Source organism: Scleropages formosus, chromosome 2 (assembly GCF_900964775.1).
Source record: "Scleropages formosus chromosome 2, fSclFor1.1, whole genome shotgun sequence".
In the NCBI taxonomy this organism is placed as follows: domain Eukaryota; kingdom Metazoa; phylum Chordata; class Actinopteri; order Osteoglossiformes; family Osteoglossidae; genus Scleropages; species Scleropages formosus.
This window is the reverse complement of record NC_041807.1, coordinates 26,553,419-26,570,319: the sequence shown is the minus strand read 5'-3', so window position 1 is coordinate 26,570,319 and position 16,901 is coordinate 26,553,419. Positions and strand designations below refer to the sequence as shown.

The following is a 16,901-nucleotide window of genomic DNA, read 5'->3' as shown; positions in this document are numbered from 1 at the left end:
TCCCATCTTGCAGTTTATTCAGTCCAGTCATGACCCGTGGAAGACACTTGAGTGGAGGTATCCCTCCTGGGCCCTCGGCTTCCAGGCCACAGTGACTGTTACCCGGAACACTTGGTATAGGGCGCAACTGTCATTTGACGTATTATTACGCTGATCTAGTTGAGTACCTGTAAGGAGGAGGGAAGGTACTCCCGCTATTTTGAGAGCGAGGGAACGACAGAAACAGAATCAGAGACAGAGTTTGGGAGGGAGCGCGCGCGCGAGAGAGAGAGAGAGAGAGAGAGAGGGAGGGAGAGCGAGCGAGAGAGAGAGAGAGAGAGAGAGAGAGAGATTCTCCAACCAAACCGCAGGCAGAGACACAGTGAATTTCTGCTGGTCGGTCTGCTTGCCGGTTTGTGAACGAACTCAGGGGCCGATGATCGAACCCTGTTCAGTAGCACCTGAATACCGAGGAGGAGAGGAGCGAGCGAGCGAGCGAGCGAAAGAGCGCAGCGACCTGACTCTCGTCTCCAGTCTCAGCGAACAGAACCGTCGTTCTCCGGATGAGCGCGTTCACTCCGGCGGCTCCGGCTCCAGGTGGACAGTATGACAGTGTAGGCACGCTGGCACAAGTTGTGCGAAACAACTGAAACACGCGTTGGACTTCTGGTAAGACTATTTTCACGTAATTTGCATAGATTTCACCTGCATTCTGACTCTTGACGTGGAATGTTCTGCATGTAGGAAAGCAAACGATTTTACATTTATAATTCTTGCAGTACAAGCTCTTTCAGGCTACTTGATCTCTCAGATAACCTGTATGTAATTACGGCCATTCTGTACGTTCCTTTTTCGAGCAGGGTACGCAGAATTGATGCACGCTACTATATGAAATATATATATATATATATATATATATGTAGAGTATCTATATATATAGATAGATATAATACTGGAGATTTAACGAGCACGTGACAATATAATGTCTGGTGTGAATTTTTCTAAATGTAGTAATTTAGACATTTTTCAATACGGTTATTATCTATTCAGTTTGAAAAGTTAGCCTTTGGCCCCGAAAAGAGAAAAGAAAGAATGAAGGTATGCAGCTTTGTGTGGAAATGAGGACAGGGACAGCCAGACTGCGCCAGGTGAGGGTGGCAGCTGTGTAGGGACGTGGAGTCCCACAGTGAAACGCGCCTGCAGCCCGGCTCTCCGAATCGTGGCCATCCGTGTGATTGCGCGTTTCGACAGTTAACTTGTTTTCTTCATGACTGGTAGCCTCCTGTTTTCACGAATGCATTCAGGCCATTTGAATAACAATATTACAATTTCTCGTATAAAAATATCACGGTAATAATACTATTAACATTGTTCATGTCAGATCTTTTCAACCAGTTAATAAGCTGAGGCCCAGGGGAGCGCTCGAGGCTCTCGCCGCCTACCCGGGCATGTGCGCGATCCGCCAGCGGTCTTTAGAGTCCACGCGGAGACCTTCTTTTCCCTGACATCGAAACGAGATTGACTCTGATTGATTAGACAACATCTGGACTACGCGACATTGCATTTTTTTTTTTTTTTTAAATTTAACGTAAGTGCAGAGAAACGGTGGACAACTTCAAGCGTTTTAGAACAACATGATTGCTACGGTCAAGAAATGTTTAATCCCGCTCCCGACAAAAAAGAAATTGTTTTACACCAGACTCTGACAGACTTTGGTGCAAATCGTTGGACTACATTTTAGAGTCTTGGTTAACTGTTTATTCACAGTCTGAGACAGGCTTGTCTCTGACTCATTCAGAACCAGGGGTCAGTAACTGTTCATTTTAGGATGGTATGATCTCCTAAGGGCCGTACTTCAGCAAAACCTCAAATGCTGCGAGCAAGAAGTAGGTTAAAGGCTTGTTTTATCCACCTTGCAACAATTGTTACCTTTATGTTATGGTATCATTCCATATATTCTTGCCTTCCTGAGAATTCAGTTCTCTCTAAAATGCTTTTACATGTTGATATAGTTTCTTTTTATGATTCGTTTACAAAACAGATGTAAAACAAGCAAAAAACACCGTTTATGCAGTAAGAAATGTTTTGATACTGACATTTAATATGACAAATCCTTTCACGGCTCCAAACAATAACCTCTAGGGACCGGTTCATTTCATTGCCGTGTTTACTGAGGTTTACATTCTGGGGACGGAATTTGTTTTTTATACTAACTGATACAATTAAGTAATGGTTATGGTTGCTCTTTGATCTTCAACGAAAAATCTTACTGTCTTATATTCAAGACCAAACGCGTTCTGTATTAATTTATACGCTTACACGTCAAAGTAGCTCAGTAATTTGCAGTGATTTGCAACATTAATGAGCGCATGAAAACAAAGTCATTTCAATACAATTTAGGTTTTTAAAAATTACTGCCTTACAATATGACACGGTTGCCACATATTTGGCATACGAGCTTTCGGACACATACATACGAGTTTGTCATTCATTCATAATCACACATAATTTTCAATGATTTTCAGTACGAAACAAAAAGATTCCGAACAGAAGTAAAACAGAAGATGACAGTTCTGGGTTGAAAACCTACCTAATGTTAATTGAGGCTACATGTGAACGGCTGATTGTTTATTGAACTTGTAAGTTAATCACGGTGACTCATTGACTTATTTTGAGAAATTAACAAAAAGCAGCCAGAGCTGTAAATCCACATTAATCTGGCCGTTAATCCAGTTTAAAACAAAGAGCGAAGAACCCAGTTCCTCTTGCACCTTCCCCTGGAGCTGAACTTGTGATTATGAGCTGCTGGTTTCAGGCCGCTTTCCTAGGCCACAATCTAATTATCCATGAGTGGGATAATAATGCTGCAGCTGGTTTTTGTCACTCGCTGTCTGGGATCGCGCGCTGCCTGATTTTCCACGCGCGTCCTCCCGTGGTCCCTGTCGCTCAGACAATGGTGCGCGATCACGTGCGGTGGGGACAAACAGGTTACGAGCGCTACATCGTGCTACGGCTTCAGTGATCGCTGCAGCTGTGAAAGGCTTTGAATGCAGTCGAAAGCTTTTGACGTTTTTTACACACATAACAGGTCTGCACTTAAGAAAACGAAGCACAGACGCGTGAGCATTTTAACTGGGATGGGAGAGGTACGTTATTCTGATCTCCACATATACATTTTTCACTTGGCAATTTGAAAATTACAAAAAAAAAAAAAAACAAGCAATAAAAATTAAAGATCTAAAAACGCCGTGCTAGAAGTAAAAATCTCAACACCCAACCCACCTCATTCCAGTTATGTTCTTATACAATCCACAGGGTCACGAAACAATGAAAATATTTATATCTCCAGCCCAGCTGTGATTGTTTCTGTAAAAACAATGGCTGACTTAATGGTATAATGATAATGCATTATGAAAATGATAATGGATTCAAACAACCCAGCATGTGTTTTATCCCATACTAATCCTGTACTTAGCCACCTTGTTTGGCTAACTTGTTTAGTGAAGTTTTAAAACTTGTCACAAACTGTAATTTTGTGTTAATGAAAGAGTGTGTAACATTTGAAAGAGGCACAAGTCATGGACACTGAGAAATACATCTCTGCTGCCACTAGCAACATCACGTCTTCTCAGTTGCAGTCCTTGCAATCTGCATGGCTTTCTAAATGCACGGAAACTGAATAAGGCTTGGTTACATCATACTTCACATCCCAAAGAAGCTTGTGTTCAAGGCCAGAACATTTGGTTTGTGAAAAGTAGCTGATTTAGAAAAAAAAAAGTAGATGGTGCTGTTGACTGACTGTTTTTTGAATCAAGGCAAAGTAATGCTTGGGACAGTCTATATAAGAAACAGGTTTGGTAATTGCAGGGTGTAACTAAGTGGAGTGTAACTCAATGTTAGCATGTTTCGGTTGCTTAAAGATCAGAAAGTTATCAGCAATAAAATGAAGATGAAGAACAGATGAGCTGAACGGAAAGGATGGCAAACTGAGCTGTCTAACCCAAAGTGGATGGCTGGAACTAGGGTAATGAATCCGTCTTTATGAAGAGCGTACATGTTCTTTTAGTGCTCCCCTTTGGATTCTTAAGCATTCCCTGGGTTCTTGTCTCCCAAAACATGCTTCTTTGGCGGAGGTCAGCCATTTGTTTGTGTGTGTCTGAGAGCAGGAGTGAGCCGATGTTTGTGTTCCCCACACTGCCTGCCACCCTGTCTGGAGGGAGGCCACTTTGGCAGCCCCTGTTCCTGCTCCAAGCCCTCAGGCTTCCGGCTCTGGCCTGCTCTATACCATTGAGAGATTGAAAAGAAAGCGCTTAATAGAAGATAAAAAAAAAAAAAAAAAATCACTTTAGCCTTCCAGACGATGTTTTTGTTCTAGACAGTTGTCTTTATGTCTGTGTGTTTTAAGTTAAAAGGAGTAAGAAAAAGTTACTGTACGTTTTGTGTTCTAGTTTACTTAAGGCGATCTGCTAAAAAAATTTATTTATTAAGAAAAAATTTAATTTGATTAATTTCCGTCTACGTTACATCTACAAGAAAAACAGTACAGGATATTAATAATATGAAGTAGGTAGTGAAACTTGGAAAGTGTAACTATTAAACAGAATTCCAGTAAGGAAATCCAGTTTAGAAAGAATATGACTGATAAATTATACATTGCTTAAGCATGATGAAATTATTCTTCCTGCTGCTAATAAAACAGGAAAGCAAGGTTATGTATATTTAATGAATTAAAAGTTTATAATGTCAAGACAATAAAATTATCTGCCGAAGCGCTTTCCAGTTTAGTCTTCTCTTCTCATGTGGTCTGCCATTTATGTAGCAGGTTTTTAATAAGATTCAACTACTCTCCCGGGTCAGATGAAATCTTGGAGTGGGCCAGTCAGACGGACCGCACACAGTAAAAAGCGCAGTGTGAAATCAACTCTCGGAGAGTTAAGTCAACTCTTGCAGGGACCATATAAACTCTCTCGGTTTATTTAAATCTCAATTTCACACTTCAGCGTCCCTGTCTGCAGGTTGAACGATTTCGACACTTTATTTGATGTTGAAATTAACGTAGCCTGTCCATTATTATTATTAGCCTGTCCATTATTATTATTATTATTATTATTATTATTATGCAACATCAAATGGCGTCATGGTGCGTTATCATATTTGTATCATATATTTCTTGCTAAGAGATTCTTGATTGTTATGTTTTATCTTCCGAACCCCTTATTGCACTGTTTTATTATTATTATTATTATTATTATTATTATATGAGGCGAAACAATAACCGATTTATAGGCCTTCACAACCATATTTATATTGAACCTCTAATCATGACAAATAAGTGATCATTTGAGTCTCTTGCCTCATATTTTGCTTAGCCACCTGATGACCCAATCGACTCGACTAGAAAAGCGAGACCAATCGGTTTGTGTTGCGCTCACCGCGACTTTCCGTTAAGACTGGAAGCGACCGGACGAGCAGCTCGTGCATTGGTGCGGTACCGTACGGTTTTACTGTGGGTTGTCATTGCAGCAAATCTCTCGGCCGGTGAGTGGCGATATGTATTAAAAGCAGCCGAGGCGATTGCGACACAGCCTTGCGGTGTGTCACTGGAGAAAGGACGGTGCTCTCAATGTTTGTACAGTACAGTAAGGTACAGGAAGCAGAGACTTACATGGCAGGCTTTGGAGTAACATGCGCAACAACACTCTTGGTCTTGCGCTGCTCTGCTGCATTCATTTAACGAACGTAACTAATATGAACTTACAGGCAAGCAGTTTCCACTGTCTTTGTTCATGCCATATTTTAATTATTCAGTGCCTTCACCTGTTGCGCAACGTCTTTTTCGTGAGAGATGGTTGTAAATAAGAATACGATAATAATCACGAGTAGCTCACATGTTATCGGTTTAAACAGTTGCATATTTTTTGGACCGGTTTTGGTGTAAGTAAGCTACGACATCGGGAGCACGACGTGAACCAGCATATGATATTTTCACTTCACATAATGCTACTTGTTGTATTTGCACTGATTTGAGTAGGTAAAGATATTATATACTTATTTTTCACGTCTTTAACTATATATTGCTTTTCTGTCTTAAAAAAACAATCCGGTTTCTCGATTATTTCCCTACATGGGAAAAAAAACTTATGTTTTTGATTAGCTTTATATTAATTCTCCAAGAGAAATAAATACAGCGCCTGTAGATAATTAAAGGTACTATTTTGGGATGTTTTCGACATTTTTTTCCTCTAAATTTGTTTAAATTCTGTTTTTTTTTTTTTTTTTTAATCAAATTACTCTCTCCCCAGCGCTTGCTATTCATAGGCTGTGTGAAATTATCTCCAGGCAATCGTTCTAGCTGTAGGTTCCTGGCTGATTAATATATCCACAGACGCGTGAAACGAGTCGCGCGGCACTCCAAGCCTGTATGTGTTCAAGATGGAAATATAAGAGCGTGGACATTCCATTGAGAGACCAGCCAATCGGCGCAGGGGAGCGTGCTGATTGGCTGTACGGGGGTCACTAACAAACGCAAGACTCCGCCCCCGTGCACATGATATGGAATTTACTGGCGCCAGCTCTGACAGTTTGTACAGCTGCATGTCGCCTAAGATCGCTTCAGCGCACAATTACTTAACGGGCCGACATAGCACACTGCCAGACGAGAAAAATCAGAAAACAAAATAAACACCTGAATTCTGCAAGCACTGCTCTAAAACTGCGAATGCCTAATTACAGCATGAAACCGAGCATCCCCTTAACGGGGCTTTGAAAAAGACTAACACAGTTCAGGACTGAGACAAAGGGACGAGGTACGTGCATATCTGATTTGCCAGTCTGATTTTCATAAACATAAATAAATAACGTGTTAGCATTTGGTTTTCGCTGTGCTGATTTTATTCCGGCGATTTCGGTCAAGGATAATTCCATATTATTGTTAGTAGGCGGGGGTGTATCCACTCTTATCATTTACTGCTTTTACATTATGATCAACGATAAATGTATATAAACATGATCTCGCAGCCTCCTTCACCCGAGATAAAAACTGCGCATACTAGCTGCTTGCTGTCAATCTACTTAACATGTCTGTCATCAACATCCTTTTATTCGGTTTTGTTGCAGGTGTCCTGTGTGAGCGCAACGTCTCCATGTCCATCTGACAAAGAGGTAGCGATCTGGACTAAAGCTTTCAGAAAACAAGTTAGGTGGAAACTCTTAATTATTACATAAACATACATTGTACTGCTTCGGGACTATTAAACACGAGGAAGAGTTAAAAGTCATTATAAGAGGCACAAGGAAGTTTCAGATTTCGAAGACGACGGAATCAAGTTTTGGAGAAGCGACTAAGTCTACTACTGCTGGAAAAAGGCGAGAGAAATTTTGGAGATGGATGTTGCAGCTGATCAGCCCCGGTGGATGGCTCATCATCACGCCGTACTGAACGGTCAGCATCCAGACTCGCACCACCCGGGCCTGACTCACAATTACATGGAGCCCACGCAGCTCCTGCCGCCGGACGAGGTGGACGTGTTCTTCAACCACCTGGACTCGCAAGGGAACCCCTACTACCACAACTCGGCTCACGCCCGTGCCAGAGTCTCCTATAGCCAAGCTCACGGTAAGTAAGGCGGGCAAAACAAGGTGGTGATGAAAACATGGACAGCTCGAACAAGTTATTCTTAACCATGCCCTCCCCTGTCAAGCTTTCTCACCCCTTTCTTACTGGCATGATATCCCTCTTTCCTAATGTTACTCTGAACAACAATAAAAACTAGCATTCGTCTTATGCATAACCTGCACGGGGGGCGCAAACTTCACTGAGGAAGTTAGTTACACCATCCTAGAATTTAGAAAGAATAGCAGGACAGCGTTTGCTTTGGGAATATCCAGCCAATCTCGCAATAAAATTAACCGATAAAGGTCACATTTAAGCGTACGGTAGTTTATATTCGAAGGAAAGGAAAGCGCGGCGCAGTTACTATGTGACGAAGCGCTCGTAGTACGAGGGTTGTGCGGAGAAACATCTCCGGTTATACGAGAAGAGTTCGGACGCAGCGGTATAGTAGTAATCTGTTCGTTTTTCCTGGAAAAGCGTCATTCTGAAAGAAAACTTTAAAATAACAAGGAGTGGGGGAAAAGGAAGTGCAAGTCATTTAACCTCTGCTTGCTTGGTATAGCTGGCTTTCACCGGGGAGAACATTTCAAAGAAGGACTTCCTGCATATGAAACCAAACGAACATGGTTGATGAGGCAGTTTTTGCGCTGAACGGGTACAAGAGCCCCGCGCAACAGGTCCCCAGTCACACTTGGTCTTCTGTTTTTTGCGTGCATGTCTGAGGGTCAGTGTTTGGCATTATTTAAATGCAAAATCGTGGTACTCTTAGGACTGCTGACGCGAAGAGGACCGCTTTTTAGCTTAGTAAAATAATAATTGATCATTTCAAAGGTTTATAAAAGGAGTGAGTCACGTGAATAAGTCTTGAAAAAACTTTCCGTGTTGCTATAATTCTGTTGTCGAATTTTGTTTATTCGGAATAATTCCAAAATATTTTTAAAAATATATATATATATATCGTGGGTGAGCTGTTTGTCTCTAAGAACAGGTGAACGGGGAAAAATGAACGAGTTAAAATTAATCCCGTTTGAACGCTTTCTAGCTCGCCTCACGGGGAGCCAGGTGTGCCGACCGCACCTGATCCACAGCCCCGGCATCCCGTGGCTCGACAGCGGCAAGGCGGCTCTGTCTGCCGCCCACCACCACAACGCGTGGGCCGTGAGCCACTTCAGCAAGCCAGGCCTTCACCCCGCCGGCTCCGGTGCTCCGGGCGGCCTCTCCGTCTACCCGTGCAGCAGTACCTCCAACACGGCCTCAGCCTCCTCACTGACCCCCGCGTCCCACTCCAGTCCTCACATCTACAGCTTCCCACCCACGCCTCCCAAGGACGTGTCCCCGGACCCGGGAACCGCCTCCCCCGGCTCCTCCAACAGAATGGACGAGAAGGAGTCCATCAAGTACCAGGTGTCCTTAGCGGACGGAATGAAGATGGAGGGAACCAGTCCGATCCGGAGCAGCTTGGCGTCCATGAACAGCCAAACCCCGTCCACGCATCACCCCATCCCGACGTACCCCGCGTACCCGCTCCCGACGGCGCACGACTACGGCGGCAGCCTGTTCCACCCCGGCAGCCTGCTGGGGGGCTCCTCACACAGCTTCACCCCAAAGAGCAAGAGCAAGACTCGGTCGTGCTCAGGTGAGTTCGCCTATAGCCTATAGGCTGTCCGATTGTGAGGACTTGGTTGGCACGGCTGCCTGCAAGACTCTGGACGCACTGACTGACTGACCGTCAGTGTCAGACGTGCTCCGGTTCCACACTGACTGACCGTCTATCGTATCGGCGTGTTTTCTCACCGAGGAATATTTACTGCTCCGCAGTTGTACATAAATATTTATTTGATTCCGTATGCATTCATGTGGTCCAGACATAAACCTCGGGAACACTGCCGCACAAAACGATTTTGGCGGTTTTGTGCTCCCGCGCATTTAAAAATTCCCATTAAACATGGGACCAACCAGAAAAAGGGCCTTATTCAGCAACAAATAGGCTGCTAGTTTTTTTCTTTTTTTTTTTTCATTGTCAAACTAAGAACTTTGATCCTGTAAATGCCATGGAAATGTAACAATTTGTGTCGCCTTCCGCTGAAAATGAAAAATAAATAACTAGTTTATTCACGAAAATGACAACCTCTAAACTTATGCAGTGTGAATACCTCAACCGCCACAGGCTGAAGAACCTCAAAAGTCCAACGAAAGCACAATTAATAATAATCACTTTTTGTTCACACGCATTTCAGAGCGAATGAATTGAACTTTAACGCTGAACTTTAACATTGCAGACACAAACATTGAGCACACAACACAAACACGGGCTGCTAACAGAGCCACTAAGGCTGTACACATATAAACCATCCAGGAAACCGCCTTCAGCATCCAGTAAATATATTTAATATAAACGAGCCTGTTTTTTTTCTTTTTTTTACTTAGAGTCTCTAAGTCATTTTAATTATCTGATGTTTATTATCGACGCTGAGTTGCGGTTAATTTGCACCGACCCTGCGTCTTGGCACTGAGGTTTTAACAGGGAAATGCTGACTTCACTATGCAGATTTCATTGGTTGAGACTATTAAATTTTACTTACACAACATTGTGCGTTCAGCGGTCGCTGAAAATAACGAACAATATTGTGAAAGAAGAACAGACTTGCGATAATGTGTCGGTACACGTTTAAAATGACTCTAGTTACATTACTCTGAATGAACGTGCCACTAAATTCGGGGCAAGTAAGTATTATGTGATGCCTGTTGCGTGAAATACAAGCTTTGCGCTCTTCGTCTCCTCAGGTCCTCAAGTCTCACGTCGGATTGTATTGAAAGGAAAGAGTTGGTTCCCTTCAGTGGACAGGGCAGCACTTGCAACACACACCTTTCACCTAACTAAGCATTTGAGATGCCATCTGCAGCAACAGTCCTCTTTTTTACTCTCACATTGCTGAGCAATCAGTGCACATATTCCATACAGACATTTTACCCAGTTTTGGAATACTGTTTCAACTAAATTTCGCATTCTGGAGACGTAGAGGGACTACACTTATCTGTCAAATTTGCTTCACTTTAGTTTCAAAAGTTTGTTACATTGTTGCTCCTACTTACATTAAACATACATGTATGTAAAATTGCTGCGTGGATGTTATTTTGATAACATGACCCCATACAGTGGAGCAATAATAATAATAATAGTATAATAATAATAATAATAATAATGATAATGGGCTATAACCAGTTTGCCTTAATATATGTTTTGTAGCTGCAATAATTGTGTAACAAAATACTTAAAAATCCACGGGGTACTAGTAATTAAAAATCCATATGATACTAATGTATGACTCAGTTTCATCAAATTCTTATTAAACGATTAAAAAACGTACACCTTTTAAGGAATTCGGTATTCATGGATCCTCATACTGATGGATTCGGTGCTGTGGTTCATTACTAACAACCCACTTCTCAGCTGGTGAATGCAGCCTCAGGTTGCTGTTGCTGTTAAACAGCTGTCCAGCATTAGCTCTCAAAACATTTGTATCTTAGCACTACTTTCTGTCTGTCCAGCACTGATGAAGGCCACATTCCCGTAAAACATTCTCCTTTTTGTTTCTTTTGTAATATTGCTCACTTTCAATATATTGCTCAAGCTAAAAAGCCATTGATATTGCCGCTGTCAGTGTCTCTACCATATTCTAAACTACAACCGTGGTAGCAAAAAGCAAAAAAAAATTACATTGTTACCAGGAGAATGTTGGAACACATTTGAGTAAAGAGAGCAATTTTCATAAACTGCTTTACAAGAGTACTCTCACAATTCTGTGAAAGTTCTATGAAAATTAGTTTATATGAACTGCAGCTGCAAAATTTATACATCCTTTGTTTAATCTCTTGCAGAATTTAATTTTGATAAAAATAATAACCTGAGGTTAACATTGCCATGCAACAAGAAACTGCTCAGAAGCACAGTAACACAAATATACTATCTAAACACATCTTTAACTGTTTTACAAAGTAAAATATAAATGAGGCTGAACACTGGTTGGTGAAGTAATTCTCAACAAGAGACCGGTATACAAAAAACTGCACTGGTGTAAGTTCAGAACTTGTGCACCACTTGGCAACAGGTGATTCCTAAGGTAACGACAGTCCCCAGGGTTTCCTCATTTGTTTTGCCACCTGGACATAGGGTGTAAGATTAAATTCTAAGTTACACAAAGAATATTTTTGCAGGGACAGTTAGGTTGTTTCTTTGCAAATTTAATATGTATAATGGCTTTTGCATCAATTCAATCAGATGAACTGCTTTCAATACATTATTTTGATGTGAAAAGAAAACAGCACCTCCTTGCTTACGGTCAGTTTTGGATGTTGAAAATGTGTGAATGACTGCCCCGAAACATCTACCAGTTAATTTTATCAATGTCCCTTTGTCGTCTTCCCACTGCATGCTGCTCAGAGGGACGTGAGTGCGTCAACTGCGGAGCCACCTCCACGCCCCTGTGGCGACGGGATGGCACTGGACACTACCTCTGCAATGCCTGCGGCCTCTACCACAAGATGAACGGCCAGAACCGACCCCTCATAAAACCCAAGCGCAGACTGGTGAGCATCACAGATGTGGTAGGCCTGATGGTGTTACAGCCCTAAGAACAGGGTAAAAGGGACCATACATGGGAACCATAAACACAATATCAGGAAAGTGATATTTTCCCAATCAGCTTCCTTGTATTGTCCTGCACACTCACCCTGGTGATCCCATATAACAGACCATTTCTGCACTGCTACTATTAGCATTGTTACAGATACAGTTATTGCCCCTATTTCTGATGCTGTCACTGATATAATTACCAGATTCCGTTTCATTACAGATGATACAATCCATACGTGACTTGCTGTAAATACCATCCGTTTACTTCAAATAATGTAGGTGAGACCGTTTGCAGGAGGCAAAAAAATATAGTAAAACTTTTGCAAAATACAAAAAGAAAGTAAAATGAATATTCCAGATTTGTTAGATCTAGATTGTGAAGTTTTTTTTTCTGAAATGTACACATGGAATTTGTGGGCATCATGTAGATTTATTGATTCATGATATTTTCCTGGAGGGAGAAACATTTATAAAAATAAGAAATAAATTATCTACTACTGAAATGGAACATTTATTCAAACTGTCATAGTAGGAAATGTTTTTTATTTCTAATCTAAAGCAATTGATTAAAAGGAGGCATGTGAACATTTTGGGGATTAGTGTTTAAATAAGATACCCACACCATGCAATCACTTTATAAGTAATAATTTCATAAATCAGTTATTCTTAGTGATACTGTATTATTTCTATAAATATTTTTATATGATTTATGACCTGCAATAAAGTGTCCGGTATTTTTAACTTAACTGTATTGTGCTTGTCTTCTCAGTACAGTGTATTTTTGTCAGTTCAAAGTAACAGTTATATTAATCGATATGTTAAATTATAACGGTACACTGAGAAAATGTGCCTATAAACAACAAGCAGTATAAAACTGTACAAGTTGCAAACATGAAACGCAAGAGTTTTTTTTTTAATATTAGAGCATAATGCACAGAATACATCAAACTAAATTATTTGCAATTAATGTCCCGAAATATCGGTCTAAAATCTGTGTGAAACGACAGTCTAAAATGACGTTAACATCCAAAAGACATCGTTTCAGGAAACATGCACAAATTGTGAATAAATTTTGCAGCAGCTCATTAAAACTAACTGCGCGAGCTACAATAAATTGGAAACGAAAGTGTTAAAAGATACCTTTTTTTTATCATTGCCATCGTGTCCGAAACAACATTTCATACCAAGATGTAGAAAAACAGAATACACTCAGAAGCGCAGCCGCACATAAACGGAGCAGTGGAATATATTAGCAACAAAATCAGCAATAATAATAATAATAATAATAATAATAATAATAATAATAATAATAATGAGATACTATCTGTGAAACAAAGTCCATATCATTTTCATTCTGTATGATGGGGAGGTGGGGGTCTGTTTGGGATCGTTTTTTCCATGGAGTAAGTCCCCACTCTTTGTACTTTTTCATCTAAAAAATGTTGTGCCCGTCCAGAGGCCGTCCAGCAGTTTCCTATCCGGATATCTGTCCCGGGCCGATAAGGAAGCGAGGCTCACGCGTGTTTCCGTCTGCAGCCCGAACCCACGGCTGAATTCTCCACGGCCAGACTGCGACACATACAGTAAAGAGATTAGCGAAACATAACACACAACACAACACAACACACAACACACACCGGCCAGTTGTGTGTCCACAAAGCGGGGGTCGGGGGTGGGGGGGGCACTGAGGCAACTGGAAAATAAATGGATTTATGTTCTGCCCCCATTGTTTGCCAGGGCTGGTATGCAGAGAGCACGTGTGACCTTTCTGTACGACATAAACCAGCCTCTGCACGACGTTTCCATCAACACTCCTTTTAACGGCATCGTCGGGCCACGTGGCCGCACGGTCATGCGTTCGCTGCACATGATAATTGATCCATTATCAAATCAAAGCGGGTTCGAAATCTGCTCACCGGGCACTTAACTACAATCCATTTTCATTAACTATCGTGTAACTGACAGCGGGTAGCGTACTGGTAAACGACAGGTAACCCGAAGGTTGTTGGCTCGAGTCCCGGAGCCACTATAAACTAGACTCTAAATATTCCGGTACAAAATAAAATAAGGCGATACGAGTTTTCTCACTCAAAAGCAAATATAATGAATAAGAATCAGGAAAAGAGCGACCAAAACAAATTCACAAGTTTACGTTTTCAGGTTCTACGTACGAAATTACGAAACGAGACAATTCGAGCAATATAGCAACGTCTCGATAAGATTCTTAGATCGGTCCTTAAAACTTGCGGCTCGTTCGCGCTGTTCTCCGTTCGGTTTGGGGGGCGTCACCGGTGCTGTACCGTAGTCCGCAAGCAGAAGCGAAATGAAGGAAGACGTTAATACGTTTTACACAGAAATTCCATTTGCAAGTGTGATTTAACGCAAGATGGATAGGTAACACCCAAAACGGTACGGATCTGTTATGTGAATTAGCGGCTCGTGCTTCCGTAGCATCTAACTAGGAATTTTCCACACACAACCGCGACGCCTCCACTGTGACTGTATCAGTTGGACTTGGAATATAATAATTCTTGTTATATAATACTAAGTTATAATGCGTTCCCCCCCTCCCTTGTCCAGTCCGCCGCGAGACGCGCGGGCACGTGCTGCGCCAACTGCCAGACCACCACGACCACACTGTGGCGGCGCAACGCGAACGGCGACCCCGTGTGCAACGCCTGCGGACTCTACTACAAACTGCACAACGTAAGTGAGACGGCGAAGCTGCGCGAAGCTGCGCGAAGAGGGTGCGAAGAGGGTGCGAGAGGGGCGGAGGGAGCAGCGAGCAGGGAGCAGAGAGCAGGGCGCGCAGCCGTTGGTCCCCTCTGTCCGTTTGTTTGTGTTTCCATGTGGGGCGGTATCCCTGGGAGACGCGGGAGGGCGTGGCTGTCACTCATGTGAGGCGCTGTTAAATACGCGACTATTTATGAAAAGTGGGCTTTTCACATGCGGCGTGGCTGTGGGGCAGAGGTCTGCGCTGTTTCCCGCTCGGGCAAACAGCTGAGAATGAATGGGATACATCTAAAAAAAAAAAATAACGGATAGAAAAAAGGCTCGGAAGACAATGACAAAAATAAACTGGCCTGTTACCTCAAAATAGTCATGTAAAAATTACTTATGAAAGGCTGACATATACAAAGGCTCTAATTAAACCCAGTCTCGCTTTGCATTTCCCTTTGAATAACGGTTTTAATGAATGTTATTTTTTCATTGTTTACAAAAGGCTGATGAAAAAAAAAGGTTGTTAACTAAACAACCAACTAGGGGGTGGGGGGTGACAGCTGGAAAATTTAAGGTTGCAGAAATCTGAGAAAAGGTTAAACGAAACGGACTGTCTGATAGGTGGGTCAGTGAAAAGGAAGATCCTCATTGCTTTAATTGTAAAATGTTCGAACCAAAATTTTTCAAGTCTATGAAATTATTTTTTCACCATATGCTTGTCTGAGGAAATACCACTAAGCACCTGATGCATCTGTGGCTAAACTCTCCATCTCTCACACTCTCTAGGTCAATCGGCCGCTGACCATGAAGAAGGAGGGAATCCAGACTCGCAATCGTAAGATGTCCAACAAGTCCAAGAAGAGCAAGAAGGGCAGCGAGGGCTTTGAAGAGCTCTCCAAGTGCATGCACGACAAAGCCTCGCCCTTCAGTGCTGCTGCGCTGGCTGGCCACATGTCCCATATGGGTCATCTGCCACCCTTCAGCCACTCTGGACACATGCTGCCCACTCCCACGCCCATCCATCCTTCCTTTGGCCACCCCCATCATTCTAGCATGGTTACGGCCATGGGCTGAACTGTACCAACACCCCGCTGATCCACTAAGCTGCCCAGGCCAGTTGAGTGGTAGGGGAGGGGTAGGGCCTGCAAGAGTTCTAGAGTACCATGGCTGGCTGGATTGAGGGGGAGGTGATGATCTTAAGACGTAATTTGACAGTGTTCTTCTATTCCTGCACTGCAGAGGAACTGGAGCGAGTAAATAGGGGATGTTTTCTCCCTGTCATTGTAAAGATCATCTTTAGAATACTGGGTGCAAAATTAGACTTCATATTTTGCTTTTCATCACTTGGTACCTACTTAGATAAAGTGTAACATATTAGTGGGGTCCCTGGGGGTCCCTTTGTCTCTCTTGTAATCCAAAAGTGACCCTGTTGCTGCCCCGGCCCCCTGCTGCCCACCCACTGACAGGACCTTTAGTGGAGTGCGGCGACACCACAAAAAACTGTGAATATTGTAAATGTCTACGATACGAGAGGCGGGTCTGCCAGGAGATGCGGACTGGCTCACTCTGCTTGTTTCAACAAATGTATGCTGGATTTCTGATCATGGACTTCTCCTATTTTTAAAAAAAACTTTATGAAAAAAGGACAAGGAAACGAGCAAACAAAAATTTATAAAGGTTAATTTTAAAGCATTTTATTATATTATTATTATTATTGTTATTATTATTTTTATCTGATAATTTATTTTCAATCTGCCTTTATGTCCTTTCCTAAAACATATAAATATTGTTAAAGTTTCTGTTATTAATTAAACACTGACTTGTTTTAGCCAATTTTGGTTTTTCTGAGCTGTAAGTCACACATTCGTTCTCAGAGGAAATAGAGGACATTTTTGTAAGAGAACATCTGCTATATCATTAAATTCTGTGGGAATGGAACTACAGTCCAAGAGCTTT

The 16,901-nt window shown here is 42.1% G+C and overlaps 1 protein-coding gene across 3 annotated transcripts; it reads left to right on the top strand.

Annotated features, from left to right (window-relative positions):
• Positions 1–301: 301 nt before the first annotated feature.
• On the top strand, positions 302–16,778 carry LOC108936914 (GATA-binding factor 2-like). Of its 3 annotated transcripts, none has more exons than XM_029249818.1 (6): positions 302–648; positions 7,096–7,594; positions 8,634–9,227; positions 12,033–12,178; positions 14,805–14,930; positions 15,732–16,778. In XM_029249818.1, the coding sequence occupies exons 2-6, from the start codon at positions 7,363–7,365 to the stop codon at positions 16,017–16,019; spliced, it is 1,386 nt and encodes a 461-aa protein (XP_029105651.1). In that variant the 5' UTR covers positions 302–648; positions 7,096–7,362; the 3' UTR covers positions 16,020–16,778. The 3 variants fall into 3 exon arrangements, with proteins under 3 accessions (XP_029105651.1, XP_029105649.1, XP_029105650.1); XM_029249816.1 differs by having other exon boundaries at positions 12,021–12,178; XM_029249817.1 differs by lacking the exon at positions 302–648 and adding an exon at positions 6,523–6,785 and having other exon boundaries at positions 12,021–12,178.
• The last annotated feature ends 123 nt before the right edge of the window (positions 16,779–16,901 follow it).